Source organism: Drosophila persimilis, unplaced genomic scaffold (assembly GCF_003286085.1).
Source record: "Drosophila persimilis strain 14011-0111.01,24,50 unplaced genomic scaffold, DperRS2 tig00000191-arrow-pilon, whole genome shotgun sequence".
NCBI classification, from domain to species: Eukaryota; Metazoa; Arthropoda; class Insecta; order Diptera; family Drosophilidae; genus Drosophila; species Drosophila persimilis.
Window position 1 is genome coordinate 6,589,074 of NW_020825298.1, and position 20,332 is coordinate 6,609,405.

A 20,332-nucleotide genomic window follows, 5' to 3' on the forward strand; every position below is an offset into this window, starting at 1 on the left:
AGCTACAGAAGATGGAGATCAACTTTAGCTCTAGATTTTGCACCCATGGCTAACGCCCCCGACAATCGCATGGCACTCCATCTCTCTCTCTCGCGGGGGGGGGCACTCGGGGGGCTCTCGCGTATGCATTTCAAAAACGACCCTATTATTAGGCGTAGGGTTTCATTCGTTCATCCGCCGTTGGGGCAGCAGCATTATGAAACCAAAAACATAAACAACCAATGCAAATCCCCCTTAAGTCAGCAGAGTCATCGTCATGATCATCATACCAGATGATCATTATCGTCTCGTATTCGAGAAATGTCAAAAGCCCAGGCCCATCCGCGCACTTGTCACTTGAGCTTGGGGGCCCCCAGAGGTCTCCCTTGCCATACAGATACTCGAAGCAGATGCAGATACTTTCGGTATCTATGTATCTATCTCTCTCTCATTATTTGTTTATCTTAATTCGTATTAAAGTTAGATTTTTTATCGCACAAGCAACTCGTTATTTTGGCTTCAGGGTCCCGGCCCGTCCCGTCCCTTCCCGTCCCTCCCCGTCCCTTCCCGACGACTGTGCACAGCCCCCTCTCATCCATAACTGTCACATTGCCTGACTTAAGTTTTATTTATCTTTATATTGGCCTTTTGGCCAGGCCAACGCTGTCTTGTGGCCAAGCTCCCTCCTCTCTGGTTTTTTAAGGGAAATGCCTGCCCTGCCCCCTTGCCCCGCCGCCCGGGCTGACGCTGTCGCTGTTTGGTTTTGAAAATTGATTTGGAAAGTTGCATTAAAATGCAATTTGTTGGTTGTGTGGCAAGAGGGACAGAGACAGCGACAGCGACAGGGAGATAGAGAGAAAAGTGTGTTATGTGGCCAGTTGCCCCCTGCTTCTTCTGTGCCACAGGAAGTATGACGGTGCAACATATGTACGTGAGTGTCTCCCAAAAAAGAAACAACAAATAACAAAATTCAAATTAATTTTTCGGCTAAGCGGAGTGACAGAAGAGTGAGAGATTGGGGGGAAAACCTCAATGGATGAGTCAAAGTTCAGATGTGATGTAACTTTGGGACTGGAAGTGTGATGGGGGCGCTGTATGGTTTATGGGTTATAGAAAAATAATAAAAAAACGTGAAGAAATTATGGTTTTCTACATTTTTATTGAATCTTAAATCTTGAATTTATTGAATTTCGATCCATAAACAAATAAGATGCTTAAAATCCACATGGGATATAAGTGGGACATCTGTGCTTGCCTCTGAGAGTCCAAGCCGAATAGCCACTGGGTCCACTCTAATCCATTCTCTAAGCGGTTCTTGTACTAAAGGTAGTATCTCTGCCTTTCTCCTCGTTCTGGCAACAAATTTCCCTCTTCCTGCCTTCCTACCATCGGAGTGTTTTTTATCCTCCGTCTTCCGTTTGTATCAAAAATGGTCCTAGTCATGCACACGACAATTAATTTGTTTGTTCTTCGATTCTTCTTCGTCTGCCTGGCGCCAGTTGTCGAAGATTAAAACTCGGAAGCACTGAAAGGAGCTGGGAACTCAAAAATATGAGCCCAAGAAGTTCGAGTTCCGTTTCCATTGAACTCGTATCGATCAGAATTCCTTGCATAGAGAAAGGTATACAAATTAATGTTCGTCAGTTTTACTTCTGTAAGAGAGAGAGAGAGGGAACACCCCATGGCAAAAGGCCACAGATCCGGCTCCACAAATGTTGTGGCAGAAAAAACACTCTATGTTTGCCCCGAGTTCCGTTTGCGGCGCACAACAACCCATATTAACGGTGCTTTTGTGGTAAAAAAAAAAAAAAAAAAAACAGAAACCAGCAAAGACTTTCATAGCCCAAAGAATCAATGCACAGCCAAGTGGCTGGGAGTGGGGGCCCAGAAAGGAGAACAAATCACCGACTTGCCTAATGATTATAAACGTAACAATCTAGTTTGCGGCGTTGGCGGTCAACGCATTATCAGCAACGGGCAACGTGCAACGCGCAACGTGCAACAGGAACAGGAACACAGAGGCAACTACCGCACACGAGACTGCAACAACAATCGAGTGTGCAACAAGAGGAACTGGAGGCACGTGCTAAACATGCAACTCCTACTCTTACCACGGCCAAGGCCCCGGCAGACAGGCAGCAACAGGCAGCAGCCCGAGAGACAGACAGAGCGGCACAGACACGACCATTCAGTCAAGAGACAGCCACACAGCGTTGCAGTTGCAGTTGCAGCCCAGCTCCTTTCGGCCACAAGACCAAGACCAATATGCTACCATTAATCCATGAATTACTTAAAACCACATTCCGTGCAGCGGCAGAAGCCAGTAAGGAGGAGCAGGGTGGCAGGGGGAACATTTAAATTGCCCGCTTACCGCCATATTTCAATATATTGGGGTTCTGGGCGGGAGACCGAAGAGATTTTTGCCTTTTTTTCTGTGTTGGCTTCCACTTTTGGCCGCCTACGAAATGGACAAAAAAAATTGGCCCAACGACAAGCAATTTCTTGCCTCGCGATTGCTTGGCTTTTCTCTGATAATGTTGCACGATAATGATGTCGTCTGTTTGATGATGTTGCTGCTGGCTGGGCCTTGCTGCAGCGACCTGCTGTGGCAGGCAGGCCGTACCGCCGATCCGCCGAACCGAACAATCACCTACATTGAAGGAAAAAGTTCTCTGTTCTTTTTAGAAGAGTTTTGGGGGCCAGGAATCACAGCACGAAAGCAAATGATTGCAATCGAGTGCGGAGGGGGGGAGCTGCAAGGTCCCTTCACTCCTTCTCTCTGTGTCTCTCTCTCTATGTGGCACAGTGGCGATTAACAGACAAATTGTGGACATACTCAGAGAAGTTCAATGATATTTGTACCCATCAAGAGGGCATTACATGTGTAATCTTTAGGCAGAAGGCGTTTGTCCTGTAATTTCTTTATTGCTAAGGAATCTGCAAGCTGTAGGATGGATCTGGCATACCATCCCAGAAGGCCCACTGTGGCTGCCGGACTGGAGCAGAGGTTAGATGAAATGTGCACCAGACGGAGGTTATAAGGTGGCCACGGCAACAGAGCTGCCATTTAACTGACAGTCGGATGGGGCAGGCAGGAAGGCAGCAGGGAGCAGCCTGCAAAGTCAGGCAGCAGCCCCCATTGAGACCCCAGAGACCCCGGAGACCCCCGAGACCTCAGAGAGTCGGAACCAAAGCGAAGTCAGCGCATGACTGGAAGCACAGCCAAACACAAACATACAACCGAAAGAGTCTCAGAGTCCCAGAGACCGAAAGTCAAATGCCAAGCAGCAGATCATGCCAGGGTCTGGGGTCTGGGGGTCTGGGGGTCTTTGGGGTGCTCTCGAGTGCTGCTCGGACCCAGGCAGGTCGTTGCAGCAACGTCGCGTCGCTCGTGGTGTGTTATCAAAGCTGATGATGATTATACCCACTTGCACGCCTTTTTTCTGTGCCCCTACAGGAAGCCCCAGCCAGAGCCCCAGCCAGAGCCAGAGCCAGAGCTGGCCTGGGCTTTAGCTGCAATTGGCTACTCGTCGCCGTCGCCATCGCCATCGTCGTTGTTGTCCGTCGCCGCCGTCGTCTTGTTGCATGCATTATTATTATGCGCATGCGCGCAGTTGGCCATATAATCTAAAATTGTATCTTTGGCGTGTAACCCGGGGCACTTCTTCTTCTTCTTCATCTTCTACTTCAGCGCAGCTCCTGCAGCAGCAGAAGCGGCAACGGCAGCGGCAGCGGCAGCTCCTCCTTGCCTGCTGCCTGCTGCCTGTTGGGGGCGGGGGGAACCCAACAAAACTACAAAATAAACTGATTATGTGCCTACCGCTGCTCTCGAGCCGCGTCCACAGCGAAATTAACAGCCCCATCTCTTCGCGGACCTCGGCTGCAGGGGTCCTCCCCCTCCACACACTCCTCCTTCTCCTCCTCCTCTGGGCCTGTCCGAGTCCGAGTCGGATGGAGCTCCCCCTTGTGGCCTTCTTTTGTTTCTATGGCAAACGATCGGGTCACATAAAATTTGCTAATATTTTGACCTTAAGATACAATATCTTTGCTGGTACGTAGCCATTGTGCACAGTGGGCAAAGATGGCCAAATATTGGTAACAAATGGAGAAGAAATATGAATGAGCATTTCTATAAGGAAAGTACTTTGATTCTCAGACTTCTTATGTTTCCAATTTGTTTAAATTTCTCCAGTACTTATCAGCCATTTACTCCCACTGTATCTCTATCACTCTCTCTGGCCAGCGGCAGAAGCTGTGAAATAAAAATAAAACTTATTTATTACAACTGTCTAGCGGGACAGCCAGACAGAGCCGCGGCCCCAGGGGGACTTTTCAATAATTTATTAAATTATTTAAATAATAAGCGGGCAATTTTTATTCATTGCTGTTGAAACCACAGTCGAGTGATTGATATAGAATACAGTTTTCTCTGTAATAGGTATAAGGGGGGGAGGGGGCCCAGACTGGCAATTTCCAACACTTTCGATGGAAAGTGGATGGAATTGAGCATTTTGGAGGATGTTCTCTCGTCGAACTATGATAGTCGGAGGAGAGGCTGCATGCCAATCAAATGCTACCTTAGATTGCAGCAGATTCCAGATGCCAGCAACAAGAATCCAGAATCCAGTATTCAGTATTCAGCCATGAACGGGGCGAGGCCACCTAGTAGTAGAGAGCAGAGCATCGAATGCGTAACAAGATCAAACCACAGCCACCGCACTGGGGGGATACTCGGGCGGGGAGGCCCCGTTGGACCCATTGGACAGTGAGACAGTCGGACGTCAGAGGATGTTTGGCATTAAGCGTAATTGTTGGGTTGAATGCTGGGCCTGGGATGGGATGGGATGCCTGAATAAAAAGAGAAGAGAAATATCATTAAATACTCGTACCAAAATCAAAGCCAAAGCCAAAGACACAAGTGAAGTGTAGCCCCGCAATGGCGATGGGCAAACAAGTCAACTTTTCAATGATACCCCTTTGACAGGGCCAACAGAGAAAGAGGGTAGATTGGGCTGCATAGAAGGTTGTCGAAATGGGGATGGGGATTATTATGAATATGAGTTCCTAAAAGGGAAAACAGTCCTTTTATAAGTAATATCAGTTTATCTCAGAATATTGCAAAATATAATATTAATATTTTTTTGTATTAATATTCTCTTTAGATACTTTTTTCCAACTATCAATCTTTTCAGATTGTTTTTTATGATAATTTGTGTATAATTTTCTGATATTTATATGAAATTTCCCTAGATACATCGAAGATTTAATTCGAATTGACTAGAAATTCTATATATTTTTTGATAATAATGTTTCTTTGTTCAATGCAATCTACACTCTATATGTTTATGGATTATTTAAGATAAAGAATATCTTTTTTGTCCTCAGTAAATTACTCCATAATACTCCACTCATTACAGGCTATCCCGCTGTCGACTATACGCAACTTTTGCGATTCTTTTGTTGTTTTTGTTGCGGCTGTTATTTTAGGTGGGCAGCCACCGATACGAGCAAACCGAGCCAAAGGTTGTTGATGGGCAACTGGTACTTGGTACTTGCCACTGCCACTGCCACAGCCACAGCCACAGCCACTGCCGGCAATCAGGTCGAAGTCAGTCTCTTTCTTTGAGCTTGCTTTTGGCCAGTCCCCGGCTGTAGCTGTAGCTGTAGCTGTAGCTGGGGCCCAGACCAGACCCGATCCGACCCGACCAGGCCATGCCAGACCAGACATGAAGAATTACAATGAGTAGGTAGTTGGGCGCAATTGACGGTGGCTCAGGCTCTGGCTCAGCTTCAGAGTCAGCTCCGAGAACAGCTTCAACCTCTGCAAAAGTTGGCAGCAGGTCGGCCCACGTTCTACGGGCTCCCGGGCATAGGTAGCACAAAAAGCTGTTCAATTTAGAATTCAAATTGTTGTCTTCGCCACTCGTCTGCCCCTCCCAGCCAGCTGTCCCTCCCCTACCCTCCGCTCCCCTCCCCCGACAGTCACTGTGTCTGTGTGTTGGACTCTGTGTTGGCCTGTTGGCTGATGGCTGGCTGTAGGGTTAAGCAGGTCAAAATACGTACAACTAAATTGAGCCCAGAAATACAATTGGGAGAGGAGCCGCCGTCGCTGCCGTCGCCGCCGTCGCCGCTGCCGCAAAGACGGGGTAGAATTCATTTTTCGTCGAGTCGAACAGCAGGGTCTTTGGTCTTCAAATTAAAATGTTTTTTGGGGGAGAGAGCGAACGGAGGAGTCCGAGGAGTCCGTGGAGAGACGAGCGAGTGACCAGAAGCAGAAGCACTTTTGTAGCCGCTTATTAGTGTGATGTGTCTTTTGGGCCAAGATTCGGGTTCCGAGGAGGATGAGAGGACCCTGGCACGTTTCACATTTTGACGCGCCATGCGGCCTGACCCTGCTATTAATTTATTTGGCGAAAAAACAAAAAAAAAAAAAAAACGGAAACATTCCACAACTTTGAGATTATCCCTCAAATGGTTGTTCTTTTCTTTCAATTTGAAACCAATCCACTTATATGCATATTAGAGATGGGCGCGTGACAGAAATATCGTTTGGATTAGGTGCTCTTCAGCCTCTTTCCGGGATTCAATTGGAACATTAAGCGTTTAGGAGAGTTCTTCATTTATGCTTCATTTTATTATATTTTAAACTCAATTATCGCCATTTACTTCTGAAAATTAGAGATGGAAGCGGGATAGGAATATCGTATAAGCGATAGTATTGGCTTGGCGGTTTCAAGAAATCATGTTTCTTTTTACTATTTGTACTTATCTGTTTGAATATGGATCCGTGCCTTTTGAATTTGAGCGCTGGAAAATGTGGATATTCTTTGTCCATAGCACTAATCTGCGCTTTCGGATGAGCGGAATATTCAATATTTGGCTCGTTCTCGAATGCAAGACGAGAAACGAAGCGGAGGTGAATTTTCGATCTACTTGTTGGCGTTTTCTGCCATGTTCTTTGAAAGTTCCATTGAAAAATCCAATATTCAATATAAAAATTGGTGTTTTTTTTTTGTACTACCGCCATTTTTCTCTGAGTGTACAGATTACAAACATAAATCCATATTTTAGGTAACATTTTTCTTCTCGTGAGCTTGCGATAGTTTATCTCTGATATCTCTGGCATCTTTGGGATCTCTTTTTTTTTCTTTTGTATGTTTTAAGCCAAACGAGTATCAATTTTATGTTGCCATTTTATGATTGAAACCCACTTGAATTCTATGTAAATATTGCGCAACAAAATAGCTTTATTGGGCCTAAACTTTATAGCTCTATTAAAGCCACCAGCAAAATGAAAAGAACGAATGACTCTAGACCGGAGTTTAGGTCGTATAAAAAAAAGAAGCAACGCAACAAATATTTACGAGTTCTTTGGCTCTAAAACAAACCTTTGACGAATCTTTTGCTGGTGCTCGTCTGGTGCTGTCGTATGCAAATCAACGTCGAATCGAACCCTCCTCTCATTGATATTTAACCATCTGTGTCCCATGGTCAAGTCAGGTCACCACTCGTGTCCGTAAAAACTTGAACTATAAAGTTTAATTAGATTGAAAGTCTGGGCGTAGCTCAGAGATAAGCATCTCACGTGTCGGCCTCTAATTTGATTGAAAATATTTTGGCAGCCGCCACGATTGCGCAGATTCCAGGCGATGGATGGTCTATGGACTGCGGACTCGTATGCTAATTTTCAATCAAGCAAATGTGTATCTGTTTTGTGTGCCAAATAAATATTAGCTGCGAAACCATCAAAGCTACATAAATTCCAGTCTCCTTTGCATTAATTAATATTTCTTTTTTTGGGGAAAGAAAAATCTACACACGATCATCGGATCCGCTGCTGCCCCGTTTCTCTTTCGAGTCTTTTGTTTGATGCAACAAAATGATTTGCATATTTCCATATTTTTTGCTGCTCGCTTTTGTTGTTGGCAATGGGCTTTCCGTTCTGTTCTTTTGCTTAAATTGCCTGCAATGGACCCAGTCCAATGGACTGCAGTCCAATTACATTGCGTGTAGACCTCCTCGCTGGCAGACTCTTTGCTCGAAAGGAGTTCAAAGTCAAGAGCCGAGAGGCCTAAGAGACTCACAATTCAAATCTGCTTTTGGCCCATATTGTTATGGCCAGGCTTTCTGCCTCTATCGTAGTTAATGCAAAGTTCTTGTTGCTGTTGCTGTGGGCTGCTCGGCTGGTCAGTTGTTGCTATTGTTGGCCTCTGTCAATTATTGGCACAGAATTTAGAATGCAATGCTCGCCGGCCCAATGCACTTGGCCATGGCCATGGCCATAACCACAGAGGCACCCAAATCAAAGCCTGGTCTTTTCCCCATTTCCCCCTCGCCGTTTGCCCGAGCAACAGAATTATGACAGAGCCGAAGAGAGCTAGCTCTGTGGGCCCTGGCCATTGGAGTAAAAGCCACCAATTTCCGGTCAGAACCTGGCGTTTTTCCTACTCTGCAGCTGGCTTTTTTTTTGTGTTTTTTGTGGTAATGTTGTGGTGATAGTAGGGAAATAAATTCATAATTAAATTGCCAGAGAAATGTGCAGAATGGACACCCAAGAAAGCTTTTACTGGGAGTTTGATATCTGTTTTTTCGAAGAGAGAATGTTTGAAGATCAAATTACATTTATATTATAATTCTATTCTCTTCGATTCATTGACAAAATGAATATCACATTCATGCCTCTTCTTCGTGCAACAAATTGCTTTAACAAAAGGCAGATCGTAAAATCGTAGATTTTCTGCATATTTAAATATTCGAAATCTTGGCAACACACAAATGAATGGATCCGATCCCCTCCCCCCAGTGAAAAGACCATAGAAAAAAATTCATCGTATATTTATTGAGTATTTGATTAAAATCTTTTCTCTCTCTTGTTCTTGTGAGTACCAGCTCTCGTCCTTAAGCCTAGGATATGCTCGTGTGCTATGTAGTGCCCAATGGCTGGCCGTTGTCCATTATTCGGTTCTTGTCAAAGTCTCTGAAGATCTGAGAGCGACGCCCCAGCTCAGCCAGCGCGGCCCTCTTGGTGTCCTGAAACTCCTCATTTCTGAGCTGGTGGTACACCTTCTGGTCGTGGTTAGCCTGCTCCATGAGAATGGCGTCGACGGTGGGCACCCAGGGACGTCGTGTGGTTATGACATTCTCGTACAGGGCCGTGTTGTTGACGGCAAAAGGACTGGGCTTGATGAAGATGGCTATGAAGCCCGGACGCTTGATGTCCCTATCCACGGGAAAGACACTGAAAGGAAGTCATTGGGAAATTCTACGGAACAACTCTTGAGTACCAATGAGAACTGCTCTCACCAGAAATACTGGGATGTGGGGCGCCACGTGTTGAAGCCCCACCAGCCGCCCATCACGTGGAACGGACAGGAGCGATTCCGACCCGAAAACGTGTTGATCACATCGCCCACGGAGACGAACAGCAGATCTGTGGTATTGGCCTCCACCAGCTGGGCCTTGCGCAGCATGAAGAGATCGTTGAAGCCCGAGATGACCACATCGTCGTACAAATTGTAGACCAACTTGTCGTTGTTGTCCTGTCCGATGATCAGCATGGCTATCCGCATGGAGTTCATGATGTGCGCCAGGGAAATGAAGTTGATATTCATGTCGTTGTAGTCATCGGTCAAATACCCAAAGAACCAATGCCGCATGTGCACCCTACTCGGCAGCTCGATGCGAGTCATCAGGTACCAGGGACCGCCCCAGTCATTGTTGAAATCACAGAACACCTTGCTGGGCAGGCCGCGATCTCTCTCAAGGCTGATGCCGAACAGCTCGTGCAGATCCAGTTCCTCGTGACACTTGGCTCCGGGATAGTGGAAGAATTCCGGGGGATGGGGTGTGACGGTTTTCAATTCTGTGGTCTTATTTGAAGTGCCATCCGCTGTGTCTGCTTCTGTGGTTATTTCTGTTGGTTCTTCTGGGATTGTTTCTATAGGTTCTTTTGGATTTGTGTCTATGGGTTGTCCTGGGATGGTTTCTACGGGTTCTTCTGGGATTGTTTCTATAGGTTCTTTAGGATTTGTTTCTACAGGTTCTTCTGGGATTGTTTCTATAGGTTCTTTAGGATTTGTTTCAATAGGTTCTTTAGGATTTGTTTCTACAGGTTCTTCTGGGATTGTTTCTATAGGTTCTTTAGGATTTGTTTCAATAGGTTCTTTAGGATTTGTTTCTACAGGTTCTTCTGGGATTGTTTCTATAGGTTCTTTTGGATTTGTGTCTATGGGTTCTCCTGGGATGGTTTCTACAGGTTCTTCTGGGATTGTTTCTATAGGTTCTTTTAGGTTTGTTTCTATTGGTTCTTTAGGATTTGTTTCTACAGGTTCTTCTGGGATTGTTTCTATAGGTTCTTTAGGATTTGTTTCTACAGGTTCTTCTGGGATTGTTTCTGTAGGTTCTTTAGGATTTGTTTCTATTGGTTTTTCTGGGATTGTTTCAATAGGTTCTTCTGGGATTGTCTCTATAGGTTCTTGTGTGGTTGTTTCTGGAGGTTCTTTTGGAGTTGTTTCTATTGGTTTCTTTGGTGTTGTTTTTCTTGGTTTCGTTGGGGTTGTTTTTCTTGGTCGCTCTGGGGTTTTGGTAGTGGTTTCTTTTTGGGCCCCTTTGCCAGAGTCGTCTATGATATCTATTAGGATGCCATTAGCCAATTTCTCCGTGGTTACTTCTTCGACTTTTACTGTAGAGTCTTTGTTTACGACGGGTTTTGGTTTCTTTTTTTTGTTTGCTACTGGATACTTAATCATGGGCTCTTCTGTGGTGGGTTCTCTAGTGGTGTGTTTTGTGATGTGTCTCTTTGTGGTGAGTCGTTCTGTGGTGATGGTGGTAGTTTTCTTCGGTTTCCCATTGTTATGTATAATCTCAACAATGTTGTCAACCGTATCCACCTCATCAGCCTTATCATCCTCATCCGTGTTTGATGCAGACAGTTCCGATTCATGGCTTTCCAGTGATGGCCAGTCCTCATAGGAGACCCCTGGCTTGGGCGAAATCTGCTTTGAAGTGATCTCCAGAGTCTCTGACTCTATCGAATTGATCTCCAGAGTCTCCTCTTCGATGGTCATGTTCTTTGTATAGTTCTTCCCATCGGTATGCACTTCCTTACGTTCCCGGTCCACATATCGATAGTTATTGAAGATGAAGTTCATGTAGTAGGTCTGACTAAGGACAATCCACGGCAGGGTTATGGTCCACAAACAACGCTTTAGCATCGCGACGACCTTCACGCTGGTCGTAGCCAGTGTGAAAGTCAATAGATACCATCTGGGTTCTCTTTATAACCTCGCCTGCTGGGCATGTGACCGATCCTATTATCTATTGCCAATTGTGATATCAGGCCATAGTTGAATTTTAATGAAGCGGCAATTAAGTGTCATGCGATTCGATAGAGTCAAGCTCTGGACTTATAAAACACATGTTCTCTCGAGTTCATAGTTCATTTTTATTTCTAAATGGGCATTGAGAAAGGTTAAATGGTTACTTGGTCACAGAACGCACATTATTCGGTTGGTTAGTAGGGAGAAAATAAAAATGTAAATCGCATTATAATATAAATATTGTAAAAAAATATTTGTATTTGTAGTTCTATGCCATACTCTTATGAAGAAAATATAAAACGGGGGAATGGAATGTATTGTTTTTGCATTCTTTCGATAGGAACAGCTGGGAGCAAGGTCATGCCCTTTCTGTACAAACATCTTGGTATTGTTCTCAGTGTATTTTGTATTCATCACAAGATTGTTTGCAGTGCTATTTTCCGTTGCCTTTCTTGACTATTTACCGTTTGTTCTTGTCCACCGCCCTTCGCATTGCAGTGCATGCTTGTTCTTGTCCACCGCCAGTGCCATGGCTGTGTAGGTGTCAACGAGAGAGTGCGTAGAGAGAGAGAGAGAGAGAGACGACTTGCTCAGAGAGGATCGAAAGCAAAAAGAGCGAAAAGAGTGCGTGCGCTTTGAGCGTGTTCCTCTGCGCCAGCGCTAATGTGCGTGGGTTAGAAAGAGAAAGAGCGGCAAGGTAATTGCGTCGCAAGTAGGGATTATCTTTGAAGGATTTGAAGGCTTGGCAATGCTCTGAGAGTAGTAGTGGCTTTATTGGAGCCTGCATCGGAGTGTAATTCGCTGTTTAACGTGTAGCAATTATTTCTTATCGTTTTTCCCACCAATTACTACTGTCGGAAAGGGAACACCCCATCCATAACTATGAAATTCCCTGTTCTATATTTAAAATTTTATTGACATATATTTAATGAATTCATGTGAAGAGGATTATTCAACCTCCGAAACTCCACGGCCGGGCTATACTGCCAAAAAGAAAAGAAACGAAAACAGATACTTCAGTATATGCATTTGCTCTGAAAGATTGGTCAGGGAACTACATACATACGTTCAGTATTCCTCGTAGTCATCTATCCCGTACGTTCTTTCTTTGGCCTTGGGGGCCTTGGGTGCCTTGCGTGCCCTTCCAGCGGCGGCTCCACCTCCACCTCCTCCTCCTTGACTGTCAGAACTGTCCGCCTTGCCCCCACTGCCGGAGCCGGCCCGGCTGCCGGAGTGGCCGTGGCTTTCGCTGCTCTCGTAGATGGAGCGCACATATCGTCCGCCGAAGCTGTCGTCGATGCTGATCTCGTAGCTGCTGTGGTGGCTGTGTGCTCCATTCGCAGCGGCGCCTCCCTCGGCCTCAATCTCGGCCAACTTCTGGCGACGGTTGTGCGCGTCTTTGCTGTCGCTGTCGTCGTCGTCATCAACGCCGGGAATTGGATCGGGAATTCCCTCGCCATCGTCACCATTATCCATGCCTTCATCACCACCATGATCATTGGCATCGCCATTGTCAACGTAATCGTCTTGAAAACCATCGCCACCACCACCGTCGTCTCCCCCATCGCCCCCGTCGCCACCGTCGCCTCCATCGCCTCCATCGCCACCATCGTGATCACCCCCTACGTAATCAGCGTCGTGATCACCGCCATGATCCCCTTGGGGTCCTTCGTTATGATCTCCGTTATCATCGCCTCCGTCAGCGTTGTGATAGCTGAGGTTATCGGCGTCATGGTCACCTTCATCCCCGATCCCATGATCGTTGTACTGTTCGTTTGGGGACGTTCTGCCATCGGCACCGCCGCCGCCCCCGCCGTTGCCCTCGCCGCTGAGCGCCGCATCGGGATTGTTGTTGTTGAAGGCAAAGTTCATGTAGTACTTTTGCCCGAGGACCCTGGTCGCCTCCATCTGGACGAGGGTCAGCAGGACCAGTGTGAGTAGCCGTATCCTCCACATCGCTGCTACAATCCCAAGCTTTGGAGCAGCGCCCTGGTTGCCTCTCTTATATATAGATGATGAGGTCCGTTTAGTGCGGCGAATCGCTCGAATCGCAACAATCGATTTGGATGTGGAGCAGCCCATAAACAGTTGCCCCGATAAAGGCGTGTCCAACATGAAGCACAGGCAATGGCAGTGGCAGTGGCAGTGGCATCAGGCGGGAGACCGCCACAGCCACAGCCACAGCTCGATGGCCAAACAGTGGCAGTTGTTAGTTGCTGGCCAGCAGAAGAAGTTGCAACCGTTGCAGCAGCAGGAACTGCAACATCAGCAGCTGGCTCTGAAACAGGTTGCCCCCCCCTTTCGAACGAGTGCGGCTTGGAATTCAATCAGGGCCAATCTATAATAGAAATCTCATGTGGCGCGAGCTTCGCTTTTTGCCCCAAAGGGGAGTTTGGTTAGAGAGCAGAGCTGTGGGGGGGCGTGGCAGTCGCAGTGGCAGTGGCAGTGCCTGCCGCTCTCTGCGCCCACTTTCAATCGATCGTGCGTTGCAAATATGAAAATGCTACTGCAGCAGGAGCCGGAGTCAAGTCAGGCAGCCCTGGCTAAAATCGTTTTTCATTAACAATTTTAAAAGTCGCGCATTAATCAGAGGCACACACACAGAGAGATACAGGATGCCCTGTGCCCAAGAGGCTTCCTGGCTGGAACTGGCACTGGCACTGTGGTTCTGTATAGACTTTGGACGGGCATCAGTCGAGTTTCATTGGGAGGGAAATATAGTACTTTTCTGATGTCCCTCATTTATTTTTGAATTGTAAATTTCGAACATGAACCACTGTGCCGCCCATAAATCTACTCTTACACACACGCATGCCCACAGACAACTAATAATCCTCTCTCTTTCCGCTCTCTCTCTCTCTCTCTCGCTCTCTTTGCAGTCGTTCCGTGATCAGTCCATCGACGGCACCGGGCTGCCGCTCTTAACCGAGGATCATTTGGTTAACTCGCTGGGCATGAAGCTGGGGCCGGCTCTCAAGTTGCGATCGATATTGGCGAGGAAATTGGGCGGGCCGTGTCCGTGTGTTGCATGCGTTGCGCAGGCGCAACAAATGTTGGCCTTGCAAACGACGGGAGGAACACCGCCAGCAGGGGCTGGCACCGCCACTGCCACAGCCAGTGCCCCAACTAGTTGCAGCATCATCAAAACGGAGATCTTCAATGGGAGCAGCAGCAGTAGCAGCAGCAACAGCAACAGCACCAGCAGTAGCCACAGCAATGCCACATGTTGCATGAACGACGCCAGCTAGTTATCAGCTGCCGTCCCTATAAATATCTATGCTAACTAATTGCATTTCAACTGCAAAATCGTTGTACCAAATGAGCTTTCAAGAAAACAAAAAAAATGGCGAGGAAGAGTACGAGTATAACTGTATAAATTAAATGTGTAATCTAATTGCTAGTAGCTAGTAGTAGCTAAAGTTCTGAACTCTAAGTGACAGCAACTAAAACAACAACGATCGCAAAGTCTTCCATTTGCACACTGACACACACAAATACACCCACACAGACAGCCACACACAGAAACAGACAGATCACAAACACATACATAAACACATATTTGTATAGAGTTAATCAATTAATTAGTCAATTTAATGAGAGAGAGATAGAGTTTTCGTTTTACGTACTTAAGTGCAGAGCGGCCTGCCCTTTGCATTGAATTTTATTTATTTTCTATGACTTTTATTCGTTTTTAACTGCTAGTCAGTAATGCAGATACACATACATATGTACATTTAATACGTAGAATTCCGCGAAATGAGAAACTTAAAAACTTAAAAAGAATTCAATATTATATTGTTGTTTTAGCAAAACCGAAAGTAAAAGGCTATTTATTTTATATCTTATATTGCAATACGGCAAATCAATTGTTACACCCCAACCACAAACCCCACCCACAAAATTTTTTATTTCCACATATATTTTATATATGTTTATATATTTTCTGCGGCCATGCACAGAGAGAATTCAAAATTCAACTTTAAGAACTGTACATCATTTTTTTAAGAGCTCCAAGACTTGAAGACACACACCCACACACATACACACACACACACAAAACACACATACACACATATACACACAAAGACCCAGAAAGAAAGTAGGAAAAAACAAAAAACCCTATATTTTATAGTTTCCTTTGTAAATATTGTTTATTTAATTATTTATAAGTTGAATAGAGACAGACATTTTCTAACACTTAGGCCGTATGCAACGAACTTAAAAAATACTTCTGCAAAAATAGGAAAGAATAAATTTGATTTATTATTTACATTTAATAGAAATATAGCTATTTTTCACAAGCTAAAGCAAATAAATTATACCAGTTATCATACAAAACGCACACAAAACATCAAACCAGAGAGAGTGCCTCGACAATGGAATACCCTATTGCTTAATAGAGAACAATGGGGGCTTTCAGATACTACAGGAACCTATTTTCTTCATCGTGGCTGCCGCCATCCTGGTGGGATGATATGTCCGAGATCATCTAGGTGTTCATCCGGATGGAAAGCCAGCCACTTGCGTATAAGTTATGTATATGCTTTATGAGGTTACTTCTGAACCTATGTACATGCACCCCTACGGTGGGGTACCAGGCATAGCCAGAGTCTTGGTTATGCACTTCTGAGTGCAGTCTCTGAGGCGTTATGGGCACGCGGCTGACCTCCGGACCGCTCTCTGCGTTGCGGGTCGAGCGGAACCGTTGCGCCAAAAGGCAACCAAGGATGGCTGCAAAACAATTAAAAGCACGCAGCGCACCTCCAGCGTCTAATTACAAATTGGAGTCATTGAATTTATTAAAATCGGCCCCGCGTAAATTGCACAGCAATGCACTTGAGACACGCGAACTGATATTGTGGGCCATCGGATCGCCGCTCCTTGGTTCTCATTACTCGGTCATAACTCACTGCGCCTGCCCGGTTCAAGTATCCCTAAGAACAGCCCATCCAGGTTATCCGCTACTGCCACGGCAATAATCGTTTGCTATGGTTTTATTTTTAAAATAATTACGCTTAAATCTTGCCCCAAAGAGGTTGGTCTGCAAGTGCACGTTAATTAAGGCCAATTAAAATACGTACGTATACCGCGGTGTGCCAAAGCTTTAATGGCAGATTCTTTAAAGGGGCTTGAACCCCAATTTTGTACCATGCCCATTTCGATTGGGTTTTGTCGTAAGAGCAAAAAGTATTTAGGCAATATACGTGAGACGAGAAATATATTATTAATAATAATAATTGTTGAGTGAACTGAAAACTGGCTGTGCAACAGGGCGGATGGGTTCATTGGTGCTCTTTCGCAGCCAAAAGAGCGAGTAGAACTTGAAGAGAGAGATTTGCATTCACGCCCCTGTGTTCTGAACTTGGATTCTGACTGCGACTCGCGTTGGTTTGTGACGTCACAGGACTGTGCAGCAGAGACCCGGGCCTCGCGACAGATGACCTACTAATACAAGTGCCAGCTCATTTTAGCTTGCAGCGAATGACCCCAATTCTTGGCAACAAGCAACAGTTTGCGCCCTCAGTGGATGGAAAAACATCCAGCAGGGAAAACACAGTGAGCGGTCTGTTCGCTTGTATCTGTGATTTTCCTGTTGCATTTAAAAATTAGTTTTTTCTTTCTTTGTGCAATAAAGACTGCCATAGTTTGAGGGTGGAACGAAATACATATGTATGGTACATTTGTATATGAATAAACTTCTCCGATTTAAATGGAGCCTACGTTTTCGTGAGCACAAGTGCGGATTTTATTCATCTTAATCATCCTAGTCGCAATCATGATAATGGACGGTAAGGAAAATGTAAAACAGGTGTAAAGCCAATGACTAATATTCAATAACTTCAAACAGAAGAAATTCTAAGCGACAGCGGGATTGAAACTGAAGACAACGATAGCTCCCACAGCAGCAGAGAGTCCACTCCAGAGCCCATAGCACTCCATCTAAATCAGTACAGACGGTCACTATTAGAAGGTCTGCGTTTGATACAAATAAGAAAGAATGTGCTAAGGAAAGTAATTAAGATTCTCCAGTCACCACGCAGCGACTTAAAATATGAGTTTTAGAAACTGCCGCAAATTCAAATTTCTTCAGTGAGTAATAACAGAATAATACTCGTACATTACGTGGATTTAAATAAAGTGTGTATCATGGACGTTCGTTATTGTTCTACTCGCCGACGCGTCGGTACCTCCTCCGCTCTCGTCCTCTCGGGAGGTCCAAGGTATGTGTCGACAATGTGGCGTTCAGTCCGTTGCATCATTCATCTTCCGTCGAATCAAACGCTAGACTTCACTTTCAAGACGCATAAGTGAATCAGTATGTAATTGTGCTATCCAAGCATTACCGAGGCGTGCTCGAGACACACCGAGTCATATTCCAGCCAGCCAGAATCATATCCCAGCAGGAAGCGTACCACTTGCAAGATCCGAACGTAACAAGCCATCGTCATCGTTCAACCTGGCCATCGACAACAAGGACTTTGACTTTGGCATTCAAGGGAGGGGCTACACAGACTAGTTAGATATCGTTTTAGTTAGGTTTAAGGATATACGCGTCCATATATTTAGATAGTAGATACAAATGCTGTGGAGTCCTTAGCGAAATATCAAGTATATTTCTCCATTTACCCGACCCCATGGAACGGATTTTGATGCAGTTCGATTCAGTCTGGATTCTCACGATCCTGGGAGACTTGGTCCTGCACCGATCTGGCCCTATTTGTCTGAAATATAGCCTTCCGAAGTATTTTATTGGTTAGAATACTGGGTTTTCTGCACGCTATATCTCTGCTATCCGGCAGCCGATCGGAGCGCGGCATGTCTTTTCGTGATGGGGAGAGTCCTGCCAATCGACTGCCATCGGAAAAAGGGACTTCCATTTCCTCACGATTTTCGCAAAAAATCATGATGGTTACATCATTAAAATTGCCAAAAATCGGCCTCATTTTCGACGTCGAGATTCTGATGCAGTTCGACAGTCTGGATTCTCACGATCCTGGGAGACTTGGTCCTGCAGCGATGTGGCCCTATTTGTCTGAAATATAGCCTTCCGAAGTATTGTATTCGTGAGAATACTGGGTTTTCTGCACGCTATATCTCTGCTATCCGGCAGCCGATCGGAGCGCGGCATGTCTTTTCGTGATCGGGAGAGTCCTGCCAATCGACTGCCATCGGAAAAAGGGATTTCCATTTCCTCACGATTTTCGCAAAAAATCATGATGGTTACATCATTAAAATTGCCAAAAATCGGCCTCATTTTCACAGTCGAGATTTTAATGCAGTTCGACAGTCTGGATTCTCACGATCCTGGGAGACTTGGTCCTGCAGCGATGTGGCCCTATTTGTCTGAAATATAGCCTTCCGAAGTATTTTATTGGTTAGAATACTGGGTTTTCTGCACGCTATATCTCTGCTATCCGGCAGCCGATCGGAGCGCGGCATGTCTTTTCGTGATGGGGAGAGTCCTGCCAATCGACTGCCATCGGAAAAAGGGACTTCCATTTCCTCACGATTTTCGCAAAAAATCATGATGGTTACATCATTAAAATTGCCAAAAATCGGCCTCATTTTCGACGTCGAGATTCTGATGCAGTTCGACAGTCTGGATTCTCACGATCCTGGGAGACTTGGTCCTGCAGCGATGTGGCCCTATTTGTCTGAAATATAGCCTTCCGAAGTATTGTATTCGTGAGAATACTGGGTTTTCTGCACGCTATATCTCTGCTATCCGGCAGCCGATCGGAGCGCGGCATGTCTTTTCGTGATCGGGAGAGTCCTGCCAATCGACTGCCATCGGAAAAAGGGATTTCCATTTCCTCACGATTTTCGCAAAAAATCATGATGGTTACATCATTAAAATTGCCAAAAATCGGCCTCATTTTCACAGTCGAGATTTTAATGCAGTTCGACAGTCTGGATTCTCACGATCCTGGGAGACTTGGTCCTGCAGCGATGTGGCCCTATTTGTCTGAAATATAGCCATCCGAAGTATTGTATTCGTGAGAATACTGGGTTTTCTGCACGCTATATCTCTGCTATCCGGCAGCCGATCGGAGCGCGGCATGTCTTTTCGTGATGGGGAGAGTCCTGCCAATCGACTGCCATCGGAAAAAGGGACTTCCATTTCCTCACGATTTTCGCAAAAAATCATGATGGTTACATCATTAAAATTGCCAAAAATCGGCCTCATTTTCGACGTCGAGATTCTGATGCAGTTCGACAGTCTGGATTCTCACGATCCTGGGAGACTTGGTCCTGCAGCGATGTGGCCCTATTTGTCTGAAATATAGCCTTCCGAAGTATTGTATTCGTGAGAATACTGGGTTTTCTGCACGCTATATCTCTGCTATCCGGCAGCCGATCGGAGCGCGGCATGTCTTTTCGTGATCGGGAGAGTCCTGCCAATCGACTGCCATCGGAAAAAGGGACTTCCATTTCCTCACGATTTTCGCAAAAAATCATGATGGTTACATCATTAAAATTGCCAAAAATCGGCCTCATTTTCACAGTCGAGATTTTAATGCAGTTCGACAGTCTGGATTCTCACGATCCTGGGAGACTTGGTCCTGCAGCGATGTGGCCCTATTTGTCTGAAATATAGCCTTCCGAAGTATTGTATTCGTGAGAATACTGGGTTTTCTGCACGCTATATCTCTGCTATCCGGCAGCCGATCGGAGCGCGGCATGTCTTTTCGTGATCGGGAGAGTCCTGCCAATCGACTGCCATCGGAAAAAGGGATTTCCATTTCCTCACGATTTTCGCAAAAAATCATGATGGTTACATCATTAAAATTTCCAAAAATCGGCCTCATTTTCGACGTCGAGATTCTGATGCAGTTTGATTCTCTGGATCCCCACGATCCTGGGAGAGTTGGTCCTGCAGCGATGTGGCCCTATTTGTCTGAAATATAGCCATCCGAAGTATTGTATTCGTGAGAATACTGGGTTTTCTGCACGCTATATCTCTGCTATCCGGCAGCCGATCGGAGCGCGGCATGTCTTTTTGTGATCGGGAGAGTCCTGCCAATCGACTGCCA

The 20,332-nt window shown here is 45.7% G+C and overlaps 2 protein-coding genes across 7 annotated transcripts in view; one reads left to right on the top strand and one right to left on the bottom strand.

The window, feature by feature from the left end:
• Window positions 1-15,609, top strand: part of LOC6589510 (homeobox protein 5) — a 74,215-nt gene extending 58,606 nt beyond the window's left edge. For all 3 annotated transcript variants that reach the window (XM_026988441.1, XM_026988443.1, XM_026988442.1), the window contains exon 7: window positions 14,177-15,609. In XM_026988441.1, the coding sequence (XP_026844242.1) occupies window positions 14,177-14,545 (369 nt within the window). In that variant the 3' untranslated portion in view covers window positions 14,546-15,609. The remainder of the gene's footprint in view (window positions 1-14,176) is intronic.
• Window positions 12,175-13,262, bottom strand: LOC6589511 (accessory gland protein Acp32CD). Of its 4 annotated transcripts, none has more exons than XM_026988446.1 (2): window positions 12,364-13,262; window positions 12,175-12,275 (listed from the first exon to the last, which is right to left on the bottom strand). In XM_026988446.1, exon 1 carries the CDS (start codon window positions 13,251-13,253, stop codon window positions 12,366-12,368), a length of 888 nt encoding a protein of 295 aa, XP_026844247.1. In that variant the 5' UTR covers window positions 13,254-13,262; the 3' UTR covers window positions 12,175-12,275; window positions 12,364-12,365. The 4 variants fall into 4 exon arrangements, with proteins under 4 accessions (XP_026844247.1, XP_002015107.1, XP_026844246.1 ...); XM_002015071.2 differs by having other exon boundaries at window positions 12,175-12,280; XM_026988445.1 differs by having other exon boundaries at window positions 12,360-13,262.
• Window positions 15,610-20,332: the final 4,723 nt, after the last annotated feature.